Raw genomic sequence first — 22,481 nt, 5'->3', positions numbered from 1 at the left:
GAAGGACAACCAAGGTCAAACCGCTTTTACTCTATGAGCCCTCATACACTGGGCTTGGGTTTTGATCACTCAGCGCTAAAACCAGTGAGTTCTTTGCAGAGATGTTTTGGCTAATAAAGCAACAAATCCACCAAAACTTCTGCAGCATTTACATATAAAACATGAAGAAATAAGTTCAAAATCAAAAGAATTATTTGAAAGAAGGAGTACTGAACTAAAAAGTCAATAAAAACAGATACAAAATTCCCTACGTTAGCACTGTGGCCTTCTGAGAAAGGAGTACTTTTGGTTGCTAACTAAGAAAAACATATACCACTCCCAGGACATTAGTAAAAGACTATATCAAAGGTGTCTGCTTGGAAATCTTGACAAAGAAGGTAGTTCAAGTACAACTTTCCAATGACACCATGGCTTAAAGTATTCAGGATCTGGCTTATGATGCAGAAACTATTAACAAAGTTAGCAAAGTGTTTCTTCAATGCAATTTGAAGAATGACAGATTATTGCTAATATGAAAATTATTTTAGTATATGTGATTTAATCATGAGGGCGATATATTCTTTTTTATCAGTTTTTTGCTGACAAACATTAACTGACACTGATCTGTGTAATAAAAGTAGGATCACATGTCAACAGATGAGACTTGAAGTTTACGTGTTTAGAAGAATATGTTCCAATGGCACAGCTGCAAAACAGGGAAACAGTTTACATTAAGGAGTTTGTGCTAGAACATAAATTAATACACTGCTTCCTTCATTGAGAAAACTCTTACTACATAAAAAAAACCCCACTGTTCTTAGTACAGTAGTAAAAACTGTGCATTATGTAAAGCTAATGCATTAAATTTAAATGACTATTTTTGATAAACTGAAAGTTGATCATAAATATGCATATGTTATAATGCATGCTGAAGTACAATGGTTATGAAGAAGAAAGTGCCTTGAGAATGATGAACTACAGAATAAACTTAGTACTTCTAAAAGAAAAACAATAACCATATGGTCCCCAATTTTAAAGATCTCAATTGGACAAGTAAGACATGCTTATTTGCCTGCTTTGTTTGGTATTTTTTTGTCCACACTGAGCAGCTTGCGGGATCTTAATTCCCCAACCAGGAATTGAACCCAGGCCCAGCAGTGAAACTGTGGAGTCCTAACCACTGGACTGCCAGGGAATTCCCAGTTTGGTGTTTTTAAAAATCTTAGTACTTTCACACAAGGAAGTAATTCAACATATTTTTCAGAAACAAATAAACTCTAAGAGTAAAAATGCAAGCTAAAAGCCTGAAGAACAGTTCCTATAGGTTAACATGTTTCACAGAATGTTTTGAATTATATTTTCCATAAAAAAAAAATCCACACATAGGAAATTCATGCATCCAGAATTCCTTTTTCCCACTGAAATATAACTTAAATTTTTTTTTTTTTTTGGCAGTACGCGGGCCTCTTACTGTTGTGGCCTCTCCCGTTGCAGAGCACAGGCTCCGGATGCACAGGCTCCAGACGCACAGGCTCAGCGGCCATGGCTCATGGGCCCAGCCGCTCCGCGGCATGTGGGATCTTCCCAGACTGGGGCACGAACCCGTGTCCCCTGCATCGGCAGGCAGACTCTCAACCACTGCGCCACCAGGGAAGCCCAATATAACTTAAATTTAATTATAACTTGACAGGATAAATTACTCGAACTGACTACTTATGAAGCACTGAAGATGAACTCTGAAAATACAGTTACTACTAATCATTTCATGAGGTACCTAGGTCAAATCATTTTGCTGTACACCTTAAACTTATACAGTGCTGTATGTCAATTATTTCTCAATAAAACTGGAAGGAAAAAAAAAGTAAATGTAGTTAGTACTGGCTTCGTTTGGAAAAAGTAAAAATGAAAATCCTGAACTTAATGAAACTGCTTTAAAATCCACACTTCCATCCTCATTACTTTCACATTACTGCAGATCATTGTCTAAATTATCTGTAGTGAAGGACCATGATTTAAAAACTTCAACCTGGTGCAGACCAATACTTTTGTAAAACACAATAGAAAGAATTTATTAGAAAAATAAATTAAAAAGAGGTACAGGACTTCCCTGGTGGTGCAGTGGTTAAGAATCTGCCTGCCAATGGAGGGGACATGGGTTCGAGCCCAGGTCTGTGAAGATCCCACATGCCACAGAGCAGCTAAGCCCGTGTGCCACAACTACTGAGCCTGTGCTCTAGAGCCCATGAGCCCACTATTGAGACCACATGCCACAACTACTGAAGCCCGCACGCCTAGAGCCCGTGCTCCGCAACAAGAGAAGCCACTGCAATGAGAAGCCCGCGCGCTGCAACGAAGACTAGCCCCCACTTGCTGCAACTAGAGAAAGCCCACACACAGCAACGAAGACCCAATGCAGCCAATAAATAAATAAACAAATAAATTTAAATAAATAAATAAATAAATGAGGTACAAAAACAGCCCTTTGAGATGGGTTTATGATGAGTATTATTTTTTAAAAAATTAAAAAGAAGAGGAAGAGCACCAACACAGAAATAATTTACATATACATCATCCTCCAGGAGTAGGGCTGTCACCAATCCCACTTAGATTAATTAACAAGAAAGATATAAGCTATTTTGACCCATTAAAAACTTTAAAAATTAATATAAACAGCACTTATTCAAAGTATGTGTCTAGATGTTAAGTACTGGGAATTGATACTTCTAGTTTTTTGCTTCAATTATAGAATTAAAAGGTGATTCCTTTTATTAATCACTTACACTCACACTTTCAATGATCAACATGTATAGTTATAGGGAATTCCCTGGCGGTCCAGTGGTTAGGACTCGGCACTTTCAGTGCCGGGGCTCGGGTTCAATCCCTGGTTGGGGAATTCAGATCCTGCAAGTCGCAGGGTGTGCCTGCTGCCCCCTCCCCAAAAAAGGATAGTTATGTAATTCTTTTCCTTTTCTTATTTTGTGCTCATTTTGACTGTATTTATTGAAATGTAATTTTACGTCTGTCTGTTAAATCTTATTGTTAAAAATTTGAGCTTGGGGACTTCCCTGGTGGTCCAGTGGGTAAGACTTCACACTCCCAATGCAGGGGTCCTGGGTTCAATCCCTGGTCAGGGAACTAGATCCCACATGCATACTGCCAACTAAGAAGTCCGCATGCCACAACTAAGAGCCAGCATGCCACAACAAAGATCCCATGAGCCGCCACAGCCTAAATAAATATTTTTTTTAAGTTTGCGTTTGTATTTTGTATCTCTTCTTAATTTACTTTTCTAATAATTCCTATTAATTGTGTTTTACAAAAGTATTGGTCTGCAACAGGTTGAAAATTTAAAATCAGGATCCTTCACTACAGAGAATTTAGATAACAATCTGCATTAATGCGTAATCTACCGAATATGAGAGTTATATTGTGTCACAAAGGAGAAGATCCTTGTTCTTAGGAAACAGTTATGAAGTATTTAAGAGTGAAGTGTCGGGCTTCCCTGGTGGCGCTGTGGTTGAGAGTCCGCCTGCCGAAGCAGTGGACACGGGTTCGTGTCCCGGTCCGGGAGGATCCTGCATGCCGCGGAGCGGTTGGGCCCGTGGGCCACGGCCGCTGGGCCTGCACGTCTGAAGCCTGTGCTCCGCAGCGAGAGAGGCCACAGCAGTGAGAGGCCCGCGAACCCAAAAAAAAAAAAAAAAAGAGTGAAGTGTCATGATGTCTACAATTCTCAAATGGTTCAGCCTAAACAAAAAGAGAGAAATATGGAAACAGATGGTGGAGAGAGGGGCAAAACATTTACAAGTGGTGAATCAGTATGATAGGTATATGGGTGTTCAGTGTAATACTATTCTTGCAACATTTTTTTTTTTTTTTTGGCGGTACGCGGGGCTCTCACTGCTGTGGCCTCTCCTGTTGTGGAGCACAGGCTCCGGACGCGCAGGCACAGCGGCCATGGCCCACGGGCCCAGCCGCTCCGCGGCATGCAGGATCCTCCCAGGCCGGCGCACGAACCCATGTCCCCTGCATCGGCAGGCAGACTCTCAACCACTGCGCCACCAGGGAAGCCCACAACATTTTTATAAGTGTAAAATTTTTCAGAAAAAAAAAAATTGGGGGAGATTAAAAAGTAATACTAAAAGACTAAAAGAGTGTAAATATGTGTATCTATAACCGATTCACTGTGCTGCAGAGCAGAAAGTAACACAACACTGTAAATCAACTCTACTCCAATAAAAAAATTAAAAAGCCACCACCACCACCAACAACAACAAATAATAACAATAATAAAAAGTTTGCTTCACATCATTTATAAAACTAATAATGCCGGGACTTCCCTGGTGATCCAGCAGTTAAAAGACTCCGTGCTCCCAGTGCAGGGGGCCCAGGTTCGATCCCTGGACAGGGAACTAGATCCCACATGCCGCAACTGAAGTTCCCACACACTGCAACCAAAGATCCAGCACGCTGCAATGAAGATCCCGCATGCCGCAACTAAAACCCAGCACAGCCAAATAAATAAATAAATAGCACAGGGAGATCAGCTTGGTGCTTTGTGACCGCCTGGAGGGGTGGGATAGGGAGGGAGGGTGGGAGGGAGGGAGACGCAAGAGGGAAGAGATATGGGAACATATGTATATGTATAACTGATTCACTTTGTTATAAAGCAGAAACTAACACACCATTGTAAAGCAATTATACTCCAATAAAGATGTAAAAAATAATAATAATAAATAAATAAATGTTAAAAACAAACAAACAAATAATGCCAAACTTTTTTCTTAGATATATTTTCACTAGATGAAATAATTGTTGGAAACTGGAAATTATTTTTAAGAGTATCAACTTTAGGGGAAATTATATTTACAGAAAGTAAACAAGTCTAATTAATTACTGTCAAGGAAAATAAATGTGGCCATCTATAAAATTGATTGGCAGGCACTTCATCTGTTCTTGTCCAGCTCTAAATTACAGATCTGCTGTTTTCATATTAAAATTTTAAATAAATGGGGAAAAAGAAATTCTGGTCATGTGGCTCTCATCTACAACAGCCAAGAGTATTAAGCCTATAATGTTTTTCTAAACTAGTAACAAACCTATGAATCAATTAAAAAAATAATATTAAGATGAGGAAATAATATCAGAATCAAATTTCTCTCCAGGTACTTTCAATTCTCACCTGATTTCAAAGGTTTCACTGGGGCTTATACATCAAAGTTAAGGGAAGTAATAAAGGGAGAAATAGCCAGTCACAAAGCAAGGCATGAGTAAGTGAAACCAAATACTTAACTCTTACATTTTCTTGTTTCTGTTCAGCCAACCACTTCATAGTGCCCCCAACTACATTACCATATGTAACAGGACCTTTCTCATATTCCCTGATAATCAATGGAACCACTATTTTCCTTGAGTTCAAATATAAATCTTCCACAATATTAAGATGGGGTGGAATGAAGACAGATGTCTAACACCATTTAGAAAGATGCTCCTTTTTAAAAGTACTAGTTTTGAAGTTTGTGAATGTCATCTTACCTGACTTCTTCACCAGCAAAATCAAACACCTTGGTAATTTTAACTTTTTCTGTTTCTTTAGGTTTCTCTAGCTCTTCTGCTTTGACCAACAATTTACTTGAACTTGTCTCTTCAGCCTCCTCTCTTCTCTATGAAAAAAGAAGTGTAATCAGTTTCATATAAGGATGAAAACTAAAAGATCCATCCAAACATGTTGTTTCCAGCTATCCTTAAATATTTCATCTCTAAACAGTTAAATGCTTATTGAAATTTTATTTAATTATAAAGGCCTGTGTTTCCTACCATAGGGAATGCTTTGCTTTTCACTTAGTAGAGTTACTATTAAAAGGCATCTAGTCTGATTTCTGTTGTAAGCCTCAAATCTCAGTTTCCAAATTTAAAAAATCTATCTGGGGAACTTCCGGCATTTCTGGCAAAGCATTCATCCCATTCATCTATTAACTTACTTTAACTTGTGTACGCAGAGGCACTTTTGATTTTGGTCCTACGTCATTGAGGAAGCTGGCCCATAGTTCATCTTCCTTCTTTTTCTTTGCATCCTCTGACTCAATGCCTTTTTCTGGCTCTGCAGCTCCATCTTCCTCCTCACTACTACTTCCTCCAGATTCCTCATTGGCATCCTCCTCGTCCTCTTCTTCTAATGAGAGGCCACCTTGTTTTCTCTTCCTAATCACCAACAGTCACAAGGAAAAGGAAAGACAAGACAAACAGGCAAAATAATTTCAGTTATCCCTTCCTGAATTCCAAACATAATGTTGCAAATATCAGAAAACTTTTAAATCTGGGGACTACTGGTTAACACGCCTGATAGGGGAAGTGGGAGAGGTAAGCTGAGATTTTGTGGAAGAAAAAAAGAACTGAGCTCTTACAGTTAGGATTTTCCCAAAGCATTTAGAATCAAAATACAGTGTTCTACTTCTAAGTTAGGACCAGCTGTTTTCACCAAGAAAATACCCAAAATCACCTCACAGAATCAATCTGTTCAGAAAGAGGGTTCTAATAACATACATATTCCTGGTATTTTTGACTTTTTAAAAGTCACTCCATGTGGGGAACAGAGATTGAAGAGAGCCTCAGATTTATTTGCACTGTTTCTTCCCAGAGTTCTGAGGGGGTGGGGAGTGGGGAATCCATGTTTCTTCCCACCTTCTGAAGATATGAAAGCTGGAATATACAAAAGCCAAGGATAAAAGAACTGGGTCCAAGACTTAAAAGAGTAAACTGCTTCTTAAAGACTATTCTGACTTCAAGTGAATCACCTAATTCTCAAAATTCTCTTTCTACAATCTGATTTTTGCTTCAATGTCCAGGAAGACAGAAACACCAATCAAAGAGAATAAAAGACTTGTACTGAAAGATTCCCTTTTTGAGTTAAATAACTTGTCAGAATTTTCATAATTTTTGGTGGGAGTGCAATTCAGTACCAGGCTTATAGAAGGTAATTTGTCTATACCTATAATTTTTTTTTTTTAACTACATATAACACTGGGTCAAACAATTCTACTCCTACAGATCTAATTTACAAATATACATGTGTACAAAGACACATAAGAGTATTCACTGCAGTCTTATTTGATGTAGTAAAGATGAGGACAATCTAAAGGTCTCTCAATAAAGGAATGTTTAAATAAAGTAAGGTCTGTCCAGTAATGTAACACTATGCTGAAAAGAAAAAGGTATAGCTAAATATACTGCCATAGTATCATCTCCAAGATGTGAAATAAGGAAAGTGAGAAATGATATGCAGAGTATGCTACTATTCTTTTTTTTTTTTTTTTTTTAAGAGTAGGGAATTCCCTGGCGGTCCAGTTGTTAGGACTTCCCATGCTTCCACTGCAGGGGGCGTGGGTTTGATCCCTGGTCAGGGAAGTAAGATTCCACGAGCCTCATGGCCAAAAAAAGAAAAAGTAGGAAATACATATATACATGATCGTACATACACAGAATTATCTCTGGTAACATAATTCTTCTGAGACAAAGCAACAAGGGCTAGAGATGGGGTACATATTTTTTGTAGCAATTGCTTTTTTCTTTTCTTTTGGCCGAACCACGCAGCTTGTGGGATCTTAGTTCCCTGACCAGGGACTGAACCCAGGCCCTGGCATTGGAAAGGCAGAGTTCTAACCCCTGGACTGCCAGGGAATTCCTGGGTTTTCAATTTTAAACCAGGTGCACATATTACCTATTAACTTTTTAAAATTAAAGCTCAAAAACTTTTAAAGCTTGCCAGAGAATAAGAATTTAATCCTAATATGTCACCAAATATTTCCCTCAATGAGAAAAAGGTTAGAAACCATGGCAGTAAGAAATCTATCATGAGACCAATCCCAGCAATCTGGAAGGTTATGACAACAGCCCCTGACTTCTAAGGGCCCTGAGGGCAGCATCACCTGGCCGGAATGCTCTGAGACTTTCTTTTTCTCTCTTTGGTTTTCTGTGTCTGCTCTTCACCATCCACTTCATCTTCCTTCACTAATTCATTTACATCATCTTCACTATACTCTCCACCTGAAATCACATAACAGGGTTGGTCAGACAGACAGGAATAAAGGTTTTCACATCAAGATGAGACATTTTCATTAAGAAAAAAATGTAGTACTTTCCAGACTGAAATATCATTTCCTGAGGGACGTCTTCCCTATTCCTGAAGACCAGGCTAAGTTCCCCTATTCTAGGCCTCCAGGGCAGTCCATATTTCCCTCCTTAACGCACCCCACTTATATTTAATGCTTGCAATTTCTGCTATGCTCCACACACCATGAAAACTAATGAAAATCGCTATCTGTAAGGGTCAAGGCAGAAGACAGTGGGGTAAGCAGGGGCAGCAGAAGCAAGAGTTCTCAGTGTTTATTGCTCCGCAGAATTCTAAAAATCCCTTAAACTGAGCAAAGTTTAAATAAACAAACATAACCAAACTGATAACACAAGCCACAAAGAAAGGATTTACTCCAAGGACTTTATTTATTTATTTATTTTTAATGAATTTATTTATTTTATTTATTTATTTTAGGCTGTGTTGGGTCTTCGTTGCTATGTGCAGGCTTTCTCTAGTTGCAGTGAGCGGGGGCTACGCTTCGTTGCAGTGCTCAGGCTTCTCATCGCGGTGGCTTCTCTTGTTGCAGAGCACGGGCTCTAGCCACGCAGGCTTCAGTAGTTGCAGCTTGCAGGCTCAGTAGTTGTGGCTCACAGGCTCTAGAGCACAGGCTCAGTAGTTGTGGCACATGGGCTTAGTTGCTCTGTGGCATGTGGGATCTTCCCAGACCAGGGATCGAACCCGTGTCCCCTGCATTGGCAGGCGGATTCTCAACCACTGCGCCACCAGGGAAGCCCCTCCAAGAACTTTAGAAACAGTATTTTGACAGTTCATCCTTAGCAAGATGCATTCTAAAGACCAAAAAAGTTCTATTCCTAGTAGTAACATTGGTGTTGGTATTTTGAAACTGTTCCTTTTATTATAGGTAAAAGAAAGTTAAGTAGTTATACTAATCTTGTTAGGAATCCAGAACTTCAGAGTAAGAAATGACACACAATTATAAAACCAAAGAAATTAAGAAATTAAGTGAAAACAAATGTTAAATCTGAACTTAAAATTCAGAACTCTTAACTCTTTTTAAGATAAATATTTTCTAGCTCTGTTCACTTAAATGGCATAGAAGCAATGCCACTCTAGTAGCAACAAGCATTTCTTTAAAGTTCAGATTGTATTCTTTGATATGACTCAAAACAAAAATGGCTCCCTGAAAAGGCCAGCTAATTTCAGGTCTGAGGGAAGGAAAGCACAAGGTGAAATGGGGACATTTTGCTGTGCCAGAAAGCAAGGTAGTTATTTAAGAATAATGGGTCACGTTAAAAGGATATAAGATCCAGCTTGAAAGAACTTTTAGTGGCCAAAAGTGATGACCTGACCATTAAAACGAGAACTGTTAGACTGAAACACACTGAATCGATAAAAAACTGTGACACCTTTATGATATATTTTTTTAAAAGACAGAAAAAATTATTTGTACCAGGGCTTCCCTGGTGGCGCAGTGGTTAAGAATTCGCCTGCCAATGCAGGGAACACGGGTTCGAGCCCTGGACCAGGAAGATCCCACATGCCACGGAGCAACTAAGCCCGTGCACCACAACTACTGAGCCTGCGCTCTACAGCCCGCGAGCCACAACTACTGAGCCCACGTGCCACAACTACTGAAGCCCGTGCGCCTAGAGCCCGTGCTCCTCAACAAGAGAAGCCACCACAATGAGAAGCCTGCACACGTCAGTGAAGAATAGCCCCCCATGGACGCAACTAGAGAAAGCCCATGCACAGCAACGAAGACCCAACACAGCCAAAAATAAATAAATTAATTAATTTAAAAAATTATTTGCACCATTTTAGGTTACTATTAAGAATACTCCCTATTTTGAAAATTGGAAATTAAGGGAAATGAATTAAACATTTATCCTGCCCCACTGATGAGGAAGAGCTACACTTTCAGAAGAACATCAACCAATAAAAGTAGAAGAACCACAAAATTAGAAAACCATCGCTCTCACACTCTAATAATAGTAGTAATTTAGGCAAGGATTATCAAGTAATGTTAAAAAACAATTTAAGTTTTAACGATTAAGTATACTGCCACACAGAATACTTTCCAATTCTAAGAGAAAAAATAATTACACAATAGAAGGACCAAACTCTCATCATTCTGATCCAGAAGTCACAACCACGGGAATTAACCAGGTATTTTGTGTTTTCTGATGTTATGCATTATGAAACACTCAAGTCATCTATAATTTATTTTAGCTAAAATTATTTCATTTGAATCCACCAAGCATTTAGATCTAACTTCCAATTTAATGAAAATTCAAGGGACGAAGGAACAACCTAATACCATGAGGGAGCAACCAGACAAAATCAGAAGGTGAGACATTCTGCAGGACATACAGCCTGATCTCCTAAGCCAATCTAAGTCACAGAAACAGGAGTGTGCTAGATTTAAACAGATTTAAGGGATAGAACAACTGGATGATACATGTAGTCCCGAACTCAACGGTGATTTAAACAAAAAAGCTAAAGCCATTTTTGAGTCAACAAGGAAAACTTGAATATGGTTTGTATATTAGATGAGCTGAAAGTTTACTGAAATGGACAGGGACAGAATGTTCACTGAAAAGAGCAGGTTACAAAGTAACATGAAAAAACTATGATTTCTGGTTGGGGAAAATTACAATTAACTACACTCGGGTATAGAAAAAAGATCAGAGTGGGTTTCACTAAGGGACCAATACTGATAATCTCTGGGTGGTAGGAATGGAATGATTCTGATTTTTTATGTTTAATTGCCTGCATTTTCTAATTTTCTACAAAGTTCATGCACTGCTTTTGTAATAATATATAGCTATTTTTCTTCATAAAAATGGGTGAATGTTGTAGACAGTTCAGACATAGAGATGCATATGGCTCTGGATCTTAAACATGAAAAAAGATGCTCAATCTCACTGATAAGAAAAAAGCAAATTTTAAATTACACAAACAACCACAAAAATCATGCAATTACTCTAAGAGTAAGAAACAGAGTAACAACCCTATAGACAAAAAAAGCACAAAATGAACAAATCTTTTTTTAATTGAAACTCCAAAGACTCAGAGCTTCCATCACCTTTTCAGTCCCCCATGCTTAATTTAAATATGAGTCAGACAACTAAGAATCACCAAAAAAATCTGAGAAAGTGTCTAACATAATAATGCCCAACACAAACGTACAGGGTGAATAAATATCACCTTAGCGGAAAGAGATTGTTTCCTCATTCTATCAGGCTAGCATTATTTGATACCAAAGCCAGGCAAGGAAATTACAAGAAAACTACAGACCAACATCCCTCATAAACAGATGCAAAACTCCTCAACAAAATTCAGTAATGTAGAAGAAGAATAATACATCAGGACCAACTAAGTTTTATTCCAGAAATAAAAGGCTGTTCAAAAATTTTAAATCAATCACTGTAATTCATCACATTAACAGATAAAAGAAGAAAAACCACACTATCAACAGATGGAGAAAAAGCATTTGACAAAATTCACCTCTCAGCAGATTAAGAATAGAGGGAATTTCTTTAACCTAATAAAACACATTAGGGGCAGTATATGCAGACTGCCAGGATTCAAATCCCAGCCCAGCTACTATCTAGCTGAGTGACTTTGGGTTCCTCAGTTTCTTCATGTGTGAAATGGAGAGCACAATAGCACATACTTGATAATGTTATGTGATTGAGTTAGTAATGAGTTAGACAATGTAAAGTGCTTAAAACACACACAAAAGGCATCTATGAAAAACCTATAGCTAACATTATACCAAATGGTGAAACAGTGATGCTTTCTCCTTAAGACTGGGAACAAGGAAAGGATATCCACTCTCACCTGTCCTATTCAATATTACATTGGAAGTCTATACTAAGTACAATAAGGCAAGCGAAAGAAATAAAAGGTATGCCTATTGGAAAAGAGGAAATAAAACTGTTTCTATACACAGACAATATGATCTAATTTGGGGGGGGAGGGGAGGGTAAAGGTGGCCTTGGAACTGTTAATTTTAGCGGCAGTTACATAACTCTAAGCATTTGTCAAAAATTCATAGAACAGTATAATGAAGAATGAATTTTACCATGCATAAGTTAAAAGTAAAAAAATTTAAAGCATTATTATTATTATTATTATTTGATAGGTAAGAAATGGATTTATTTAGAGATACACATTCCACAGGAAGAATGCGGACCGTCTCTAAAGGCAAGAGGGGTCCCAGGGCATGGCGTCGTCTTGGAAAGTGAGAGCAGTCATGGGAGAAACACGCTCCACAGAGTGTGGGCCAGCTGAGAAGGGAAGAGGCCTTAAAGCATTAATAATATCCACAGAGCAATAAGATACTGCACACATGAAACAAGAACATGATGCTATTTAAAATTTGTGAAAAAACAAAAAAGTTATTCAAAATTAAAAACATCCAAGGGCCAGATTCAACACTGATACAAGAAAACAAAGCACATGCTGCCCGGTGGCTTCTGGAAGTTCCTGGTCCACTAGGTCAAAGAGCTTGAAGTGCTGCTGATGGGCAACAAATCCTACGGTGCTGAAACTACTCCCAATATCTCCTCCAAGAACCCCAAAGTCACTGTGGAAAGAGCCGCCCACCTGGCCATCTGAGTCACCAATCCCAATGCCAGGCTGCACAGCAAAGAAAATGAACAGACAGCTCGTGTACACGCTGCACTTGTGTTAATAAAAGCCATAAAACTCTGGGAAAAATATGTAAAGACAAAAAAAACTCAACAGAAGAGTTGGATGGTAAAATACTGAAATATTCTCATAAAGTGAAAAAGAAATCAAAGGGTTAGAAAATAGAGAATAAAAATAGAGGAAGGGACTTCCCTGGTGGTCCAGTGGCTAACACTCCCCACTCCCAATGGAGGGGGCCTGGGTTCGATCCCTGGTCAGGGAACTAAATCACACATGCCGCAACTAAAGACTCCGCATGCTGCAACTGAAAGATTCCACGTGCCACAACTAAAAGATCCCGCACCCGGAGACGAAGATCTCATGTGCTGTAGCTAAGACCCGGCGCAGCTAAATAAATACATACTTACATACATACTTCATACATACATAAATAAATAAAAAAATTTTTTAAAGTTTATCAAAAAAAAAAAGTACAGGAAAATAGAACCAGTCCATAAGGTCTAACATAAGATTCAACACATAAATAATGATGATTCCAAAAAAATAAAATGGAGAAAACTGTCCCCCCCAAATTTAAAAAGTTCCAGAAGTGACTTCCCTGGTGCCGCAGTGGTTGAGAATCCGCCTGCCAATGCAGGGGACACAGGTGCGATCCCTGGCCTCGGAAGATCCCACATGCCGCGGAGCAACTAAGCCGGGGTGCCACAACTACTGAGCCTGCGCTCTAGAGCCCTCAAGTCACAACTATTGAGCCCATATGCCGCAACTACTGAAGCCTGCGTGCTCTAGGGCCTGTGCTCCGCAACAAAGAGTAGCACCCGCGAGGCAACAAAGACCCAACGCAGCCAAAAAAAAAAAAAAAAAAAAAGTTCCAGAAGGCCCAGGACAATGGATGAAAACAGACTCATACCAAGGTACAGTATATCACTGTGAAATATCAGAAAATATCAGAAACAAAGAGATGATTCTATCAACTTCCAGAGACAAATTTTATATAAATGAGGAAAAATTACCAACAAGAGACTTTTTAATAAAAACACTGGAAACTTAGAAAATAATGGAAGAATATCTTTAAAATTCAGATAGAAAATTATTATTATAGAATGCAGAATTACTATTACAGAACACAGAATTCTATACCAAATTAGTAATCATGCCTGAGGGTCAATATTTCACTATTTTTAGATAGTCGAGGTCTCAAAAAAAAAAATGTTTCTAAAAATATGCATCTTTCCTCAAGAAGTTACTTGAGGATTTATTCTCATTTTGGTGAAACACACCAAGAAAGAAGACATCATGGGACCCAAGGAACAGGGAATCCAAGAGAAAATGGAGGTAAAAGGAACATCCAGAGTGGTGGTGATGATGGAAAATCTTAGGTTTCAAAGTGGTAAAACCAAGACAAATTGGAGCAGGTCAGACGGCAAAGATGGACTTCAAAAAGTGAAAGATTATCTAATGAATCTAAATATCTTGGGAGATGATTTAGACAATTTTGAAAGTTCCGGATCAAATCAGTAGTAAGTACATAGACTAAGCAACAACAACAAAATGGCAATTATTAATTCCAGAGAAAACTAGTGCAGGAAAAGCAATAACTAACTGTATATACCACATGGTCAGGCCTGAACAAGATGTCCACAAAGTAATTACAAAAAAAGGAAACAATACCAGTCTAACCCAAATTTCACATAGGAACACTGGCAGGCTGGGGAGTTGGGGAGGGTCTGAAGGTGAAACGGTGAGACTAAAGAGGGTGTTAAAATAACACCTAACATGGATGGGTTAAGTCAACAGACAATGGAAGTACCAAATTTTAAACGTAGAAAGCAGTTTCATGGGCTTCCTTGGTGGCACAGTGCTTGAGAATCTGCCTGCCAATGCAGGGGACACGGGTTCGAGCCCTGGTCTGGGAAGATCCCACGTGCCGCGGAGCAACTAGGCCCGTGAGCCACAACTACTGAGCCTGCACGTCTGGAGCCTGTGCTCCGCAACAAGAGAGGCCGCGATAGTGAGAGGCCCGCGCATCGCGATGAAGAGTGGCCCCCGCTTGCCGCAACCAGAGAAAGCCCTCGCACAGAATCGAAGACCGAACACAGCCAAAAATAAATAATAAATAAATTAAAAAAAAAACAAAGAAAGCAGTTTCTTCTGGGGAGGATTGCCAGGTATGAGGGATGATGGAAACGGTTGTTTCAAAAATAAGCCTTTCAAAAATATTTGACTATTTTTAAACAGGCGCATGCATAACTCTGATTAAAATGAAAACTAGTTTTCAAATGATCACACTGGCCGATACCGAAGACCAACGTTGGTGGACAAGAATGGAACCCAGGAAACCAACTGGGAAGCTATGGCGAGTCTTAGTGTTAATGGTAGTTCAGTAAGAGCGAGATTGGTGAGGAACTGATCAGAAATTAACCTTCTACGCAGACGCGAACAGAACTTAATGATTGGTTAGACCAAAACAGTGAGAATAAGGACAACTCCCAAGGTTTTGTTTTGTTTTTAACCTGAGCTACTGTACGGGCAGATACTTCTAATGAGATGGGGAAGCCTCCGGAAGGTGCAGGAGGGCGGAAGAGGTAGGTTTGGGTGACATTTACTTTGACCCGGTTCGGTTTTAGAAGCCTATACAAAAACAAAAAATCCAAAGTCTAATCAGAGAGCAATGGGTATAGACGTTGCAAAGAGGCAAAGGGCATCATTATGTGAACTTTTTAACAACCAGATCCCTTTTGAGAACAGCAAGTGAAGAGACCTATCTGGAACGTGATGCTAGCTAGCACTTCTCTCGGGACGGAAGGCCTGGCGATAAGACTGCCTTTCAGAAGATTTCAGGGCTGGTAAGGGTACGCGATGACCGACCACCGCCAGCTTCACCAGAGGCAGAGCGGAGTTCACGTGCCGGTTCCCGCGCTCCGAGAGGCGACGGTGGCCGCCGAAGCCAGGCCGTGAGGAGCAGCTGCGCGAGACGTCCCCGTGCACACTTCCTGGGCCACGGGGCCCGCACGGTGCAAGCAGGCGGGCGAGGGCGCGGGGCGGGGACGCTTGAGACCCGCGCCACGCGACCACTGAGCCACCGGGCCCACGAACGCCGGGCAAAGCGCGCCTCACGTGAGGCGCGGGGCGGCGCAAACCGCCCCTCGCCTCAGGTGGAATCGCTCACCAGATGGCACGTAGTCTTCGTCCTCCTCGGAGGTGGAGAAGTCTTCGGAATCGAATTCCTCCATGTCGCTGCCGCGCGGGGCGAACACAGCCGCAGCAGCTACCCCCAACGGCAAAGCTCTAGGGAGAGACCATAGATAGAGCTGCTGCAGGGGCGACGGTAGCTCGGGCGGCCCCCGCAGCTTGTGCACAGGCGCAAAGAGTGCTACGTGATCCAAATGCGACACTTCCGGGCCAAAGCCCCGGGCTTGACGCTGCTGTGGCAGTTGGCGGAACACGGGCTCCGTGCTGGAGCGGTGCATGCTGGAACTTGTAGTCCCCAGTGCTACCAGACGCTTTGATTTAGTAAATATGCTTAAACGAAATTTGTTTTGTCCACGGGAATACAGGTGACCTTCGTTATTCACCGGTTGGTATTTTTGTATTCGCTTACTTGTTAAAATTTACTGTCACCCCAGAAATCAATATTCGCGATGCTTTCTGGGGTTATTCGCGGACATGCGCAGAGAGTGAAAGTTTTGAGTCAACCAGTGGTGGCTTGTACCGACGTTGGAGGCAGATGATCCGCTATCTTGCTTCGGCTCTCGTACTCTAAATAAGTGTCCTCTTCGCAATCTGTTTAGTGCCGCGTTTTTTTGCATTTTTTGTGCTTTTTGTTGGTGATTTCGCTGTTTAAAATGACCCCTGAGCGTAGTGCTGCGGTGCTGCCTAGTGTTCCTAAGCGCAAGAAGGCTGTGATGTGCCTAATGGAGAAAATACGTGTGTTAGATAAGCTTCGTTCAGGCATGAGTTGTAGTGCTGTTGGCCGTGAGTTCAACGTTAATGAGTCAACAATCCGGTACATCAAGAAAAAGGAAAAGGAAATTCGCCGATCTGTACGTGAGGCTGCTCCGGAAAGTGCTAAAGTGACATCTATAGTGCGTGAGGAAGCTATGGAAAAGATGGAAAAGCGGCTCAATTTGTGGATTCATGAGATGACAACCGATAAAAAAGGTGTGGTGGACAGCATTGTTGTGAGGCTGAAAGCCAAAGAAATTTACGGTCACGTTACCCAGGGTCAGAAAAACGTGAAACCCTTCTCGGCTAGCGCTGGCTGGCTTGCACGTTTCAAAAGGCGATATGGTGTGAGTAATGTTAAGCTTGCAGGTGAGGCAAGTTCTGCAGATCAGGAGGCTGCGGAAGAATTTAAAAAATACCTGCTAAGTGTTATTCAGGAAAAGGGGTACGTGGAAGAGCAGGTTTTCAACGCTGATGAGACTGGCCTATTTTACAAAGACGTTGGCAAAAGAACCTATATAACGCAAATGGCCTCCAAAGCCCCTAGCTTTAAATCATTCCAGGATTATGCAACCCTGCTTTTGTGCACCAATGCCAAGGGCGACTTTAAGTGCAAACCCCTAATGGTGTACAGAGCTCCAAGTTCACAAGCACTTAAAGGGAAAAGCGTGAATCATATGCCGGTCCATTGGAGGTGGAACAAAAAAGCATGGATGACTTCTGATTGGTTCCACAGCTGCTTCATACCAGAAGTTGAATACTATCTCCAGGGCAGAAACCTTGCCTTCAAGATTTTGTTAATTTTGGATAATGCCCCAGTCCATTGCTGTGAAGAACTCAAAAATGCCCACCCCAACGTAGAAGTTCTTTTCATGCCCCCAAATACTACGTCTCTCATCCAACCCCTGGATCAGGGCATAATAAAAGCCTTCAAGGCGCACTATACTAGGGAGCTTTATAGCAAGGCTTTTGAGGCTCTCAAAGCCAACAAGGAAACTACCATGATGGACTATTGGAAGTCAGTCACTATACGCAACGTTATTGATTATGTTGGCACAGCATGGGACAACATCAAGCAGGCTACTATCAATAATTGTTGGAAAAATGTTTGGCCGGACTGCGTAGAAAATTTTGAAGGCTTTGAAGGTGTTACAGAAAGTATAAAGAACAGTGTCAAAAACATAATGCATATCGCATGGCAAATAAGTGGAGAAGGCTTTGATGACATGAGAGAAGAAGATGTGGAGGAAATTTTGGCAGAGAAGGCAGTAGAACCCACCAACGAAGACCTGGACGAGATGGCAAAACAAGGCGTTGGAGTCAGTGATGATGAAGATGGTGATGAAAGTCAGCCTAAGAGTCCAGGAATTGTCCCTCTTACAGCGGCCAAAATATCAGAATGGAACTCTGCCTTGGAAACAATTTTCAGTGACATGGAAGAGTGTGACCCTATGCTTGATCGCAGCCTCAAATTTAAGTGCTTAGCCTCCTGTGCATTTGCCCCCTATGCCGAGATGCTTAAAGATTTGAGGCAAAAAGCCAGGCAGACGGGGTTGACCCAATTTTTGGAGCCAGTTTGGGAGGGAAAATTGCCGACTCCATCAACAAGTGGTGAGAGCCAGACCTCTGAGGTTGAACTGATGGATGTCAACCTGCCACCCTCTTCCTCTTCTGCAGAATGAGTTCCACCAACCTCTCCCTTGCTTTTTGTGGGGCAAGCCAAGGTCGAGAGGTTTAACCACACTGTGCACTGTGCCATCATGCAGCCTGCAGCTCTATCAACAGTAAGATTTTAGTTAACATTTTTATAAAACTTTAAACGCTTCATCTTTCATTTTTTCAGGACTTTATTTGCATTACTGCACACTATATAGTATGTGTTTACAGTACTGTATGCATTTACTGTACATGAGTACTATATGTGTAGTGTGTGTCTGTGTGTGTGTATGACTGAGGGGGAAAGTTAAAGTAGTACAATCTGTTTTGTACATTACACAAACATGCTGTCATTGAAATAATTGTTTCATTTTAAACACTGCGTATCATTATTTGTAAGAAAGAGATATTAAATTCAGTGTTTTTGAACAGAAACACACATAAAGCAAGGTTATGTACTGATCAGTTGACGAAAATGGTACAACCAGAGACCCACAGGAACTCAGCCCTGTATTTCTGCTAATTGAGTGTGCACGGTGACCTTACAGTTATAAGTACTGCGAACGACAAGGATCAGCTCTATTCTAGAATTCAGACATCATCCACACCAGTCCTTCCTTCAAGTCAAGTTAATCCATATGGAAATACAACCATATATAATCCTTTTCATTTGGTCAGATTAAAAAATTTTAATTATAATCCAACTCTGAGAGGCAGTAATCAGATGCAAATGAGATACCATTGACTAACATCCTATTTGTTCAGGTTTGGGTTTTTTCAGCTGATAATTGCTCCCTGTTGATACTCTGGACTAGGGTCTGTGTCACCCAGTCTAGTGTTATCTAAATCAAGGAATAGATGAAATATGTCTGTGATTAAAAGGACATTATGGTGGCTTTATGCCAACAAGCTTTTCAAAACAGCCTGATTGCAACATAGTTCCCACACCACAAAATTTACTCATTTAAAGTGCATAGTTCAATCATTTTAGTATATTCACAGACGTGCGCAACCATCACCACAGTCAATTTTGGAAGATTTTCATCACCCCAAGAAGGAATCTCTGACCAATTAGCAGTCACTCTCCATTTCTCCCCAATCCCCAGCTTTAGGCTAATCTTTCTGTCTCTCTATATTTTCTTATTCCAGACATTTCATATAAATGGAATTATACAAGATGTGGTCTTTTGTGACTGTCTTCTTTCACTTAGCACATTTCCAAAGTTCATTCGTCTTAGGTATATACCTGTGGAACTGCTGGACCACATAGTAACTCTGTGCTTTACCTTTCAAGAAACTGTCAAACTGTTTCCCCAAGCAACCATTTTATACCCTCACCAGCAATTTCTGAAGTCTCCAATTTCTCCACACCCTTGCCAACACTCTATCTTTTTGATTATAACCATACTAGTGGGTGTGAAATGACATTTCATTATAGTTTTGATTGGCACGTCCCTGATGACTAATGATGTTAAGCATCTATTCATGTCTTTATTGGTCATGGTATATGTTGTTTTGGAAAAATGTCTACTCAAATCCTTTGCCCATTTTTTTAAAGACTTTTTTGATGTGGACCATTTTTAAAGTCTTTATTGACTTTGTTACAATATTGCTTCTGTTTTATGTTTTGGTTTTTTGGCAGCGAGGCATGTGGGATCTTAGCTCCCCGACCAGGGATTGAACCCACGCCCACTGCATTGGAAGTACAGAATCTTAGCCACTGGATCACCAAGGAAGTCCCCCTCTGCCCATTTTTAAATTGGGTTGTCTTTCTATTATTGAGTTGTAAGAGAGAGTTCTTTATATATTATAAACGCAAGTCTCTTATAAAGTGTATGATTTGAAAATATTTCCTCCTGTGGGTGTCTTTTCACTTTCTTGATGGCATCATTTGAAGCATAAAAATTTTTAATTTTGATGAAGTCCAGTTTATCTAGTTTTAGTCTAATGTCCCTCTTGCTTTGGGGGTTGTATCTAAGAAGGCTTTGCCTAACCCAAGATCACAAAATTTACTCCTGTGTTCTTCTAAGAGTTTTATAGTTTTAGTTCTTACATTTAGGTCTATGACCCATTTCAGTAAATCTTTCTTATGTGAGAATAACAGAAAAATAGATGTTAAATTAGGACCCAGTATTTGGGACTTCACCATTCTCAGCCTCGTTTTCCTTGGACAGCATAAATAAACCCTACAGTGACAAACTGGGATGTCGCCTTTTGCCCCATCCCTGGGGTCTGAGTCTGGGGAAAAGGATACCCCAGGGTTCTTCAGCAGACTTTCTCCTCCATTACCCTACTTCTCCCACTCTCCTCTTTACAGATTACTAGCACTCCATACATTTGTTCAAATTTACAAAGTTTCTGACCACTTTATGGGTAACCAGGGAACTATTTTCTGTTGTGTCAAATAGTTTAGTAAAGAGGTCAAAAAATTGGTTAGCAGGCCAAATCCAGCATAAAGACATGCATTGTTCGATCTGAAAAGCATTTTACATGAAGTTAAATTAGCGGCCAGCTGTGATATTATGATTTCGCAGAAATATACATTTCATATACATTTTGGTCATTCAGATGACCAAAATGTGTCTCATATATATTTGGCCTTCATCCACAGTTCCTGGCTCACAGCTCCCAAAACCCCTGGAATTTCCTAAGTGTTGAGAGTGGTAAAGGTGTCTTGTGTTGTATGAATGACTTTTAGAAGCACCTAAGGATGGGGCTGGTTGCCAGGACAACTTACCGTGTGATTAGAGGATTGGAACTTTCAGTCCCCACATCCCCACACAGCCCTCCCCTGCCCCACCTCTGGGGAGAGGGGGGAGGGGCAACAAGTTGAATCAGTTCCCAATGGCCAGTGATTTAACGAATCATGCATATGTGATGAAGTCTCCATAAAACCCCAAAAGGACAGGGTTGAGAGCTTCCCAGTTAGTGAACACGTGGAAATTCGGGGAGAGTGGCACCCTTGGAGGGGGCATGGAAGCTCCACTCACCTTCCTCGTACCTTGCCCTGTGCATCTCTTCCATCCGGCTGTTCCTGAGTTACATCCTCATGATAAACCAGTGATCTAGTATGTAAAATGTTTGAGTTCTGTAAGCCACTTTAACAAATTAATTGAACCCAATTTACAGCCAGTCAGTGAGAAGCACAGGTAACAGCCTGGACTTGCAACTGGCATCTCGAATCAGGGGGTGCAGTGGGAGTCGGTCTTGTAGGATTGAGCCCTTAACCTGTAGAATCTGGTGCTATCTCTGGGTAGTGTCAGAATTGAGTTGAATTGTTGGACACACTGCTGGTGTCCAAGAATTGTTTGTTGGTTTGGGGAACTCCCAATATACCAGCACTTAAAAATTAAGAGATTTCAAATAATCTAATTTCCAATTTCCTTTGAAAAACTGGAGAATCTGGCAACACTGGGCACATAATCCCACAAAATATCAATAGAAATAGGCTGGAACTGAGCAATTCCTTTAGACAAATCTCTCCAGCTGGCCACAGTACAAATCCCAACTCCCTACAAGTTTCCTGGTTCACTATTACCGTGTTGTCTTGGTAATAATTTATGGGGTCCTTCCTGCCAAACTCAGCATCTTTAGCCCCTCATCCACCATAGTCTCTTTCCACTGTCTTGGGTTATCACCTTTTTAGAAAAGATCCTCCTCTGTTTGGTCCTGGATACGTATCTTGGGGGCTTCTGGCTGAACTCTGCATGTATCCTTCAGGGGTGCTAGAAACATTCTGTATCTTGATCGAAGTGCTACCACTTCGCATTACGTGTATAAATACATAAAATTCATCAAGCTATACATTTAAGATTTGTGCACTTTACTGTACGTTACACCTCAATTTAAAAAAAAATTAGAGAGAGAATGGATGGGTAGTTTCCTACCAGACATTGTATGTCTGTCTGCAATGCCTGGAACTGCAGCAGTTATCTTGTGAACAGGGGGTAAGCTACCCAAATCAGACAATCCAATTTACTGAAAATGGCAAAGCAGAAAAAGATTTATGATGTCACAGAATACTAAACCAACCTCGGAGCCTCTCTTCATGTGGACTTACTACTGAAATAATACATGTTTTTCACAAACTATATCAGCTTTCAGCCATCCCAGTGCATAATCATACAAAAGCTTCTTGATGGTAATATATAGCTCA

General features: G+C 40.6%; 1 protein-coding gene across 6 annotated transcripts in view; it reads right to left on the bottom strand.

The window, feature by feature from the left end:
• The window catches only part of CFDP1 (craniofacial development protein 1), a 135,913-nt gene extending 119,793 nt beyond the window's left edge, over nucleotides 1-16,120 (bottom strand). Inside the window, exons 1-4 of one of the 6 annotated variants that reach the window (XM_004273282.3) lie at nucleotides 15,894-16,120; nucleotides 7,902-8,019; nucleotides 5,958-6,177; nucleotides 5,512-5,639 (exon numbers count right to left, since the gene is read on the bottom strand). In XM_004273282.3, coding sequence (XP_004273330.1) covers nucleotides 5,512-5,639; nucleotides 5,958-6,177; nucleotides 7,902-8,019; nucleotides 15,894-15,957 — 530 coding nt within the window. In that variant the 5' untranslated portion in view covers nucleotides 15,958-16,120. The remainder of the gene's footprint in view (nucleotides 1-5,511; nucleotides 5,640-5,957; nucleotides 6,178-7,901; nucleotides 8,020-15,893) is intronic. The other 5 variants (XM_049703703.1, XM_049703704.1, XM_033434383.2 and 2 more) reach the window with 5 other exon arrangements.
• Between the last annotated feature and the right edge of the window lie 6,361 nt (nucleotides 16,121-22,481).

The sequence above is a fragment of the Orcinus orca genome, chromosome 20, assembly GCF_937001465.1.
Source record: "Orcinus orca chromosome 20, mOrcOrc1.1, whole genome shotgun sequence".
Taxonomy (NCBI): Eukaryota; Metazoa; Chordata; class Mammalia; order Artiodactyla; family Delphinidae; genus Orcinus; species Orcinus orca.
This window is presented reverse-complemented; position numbering and strand designations above follow the sequence as displayed.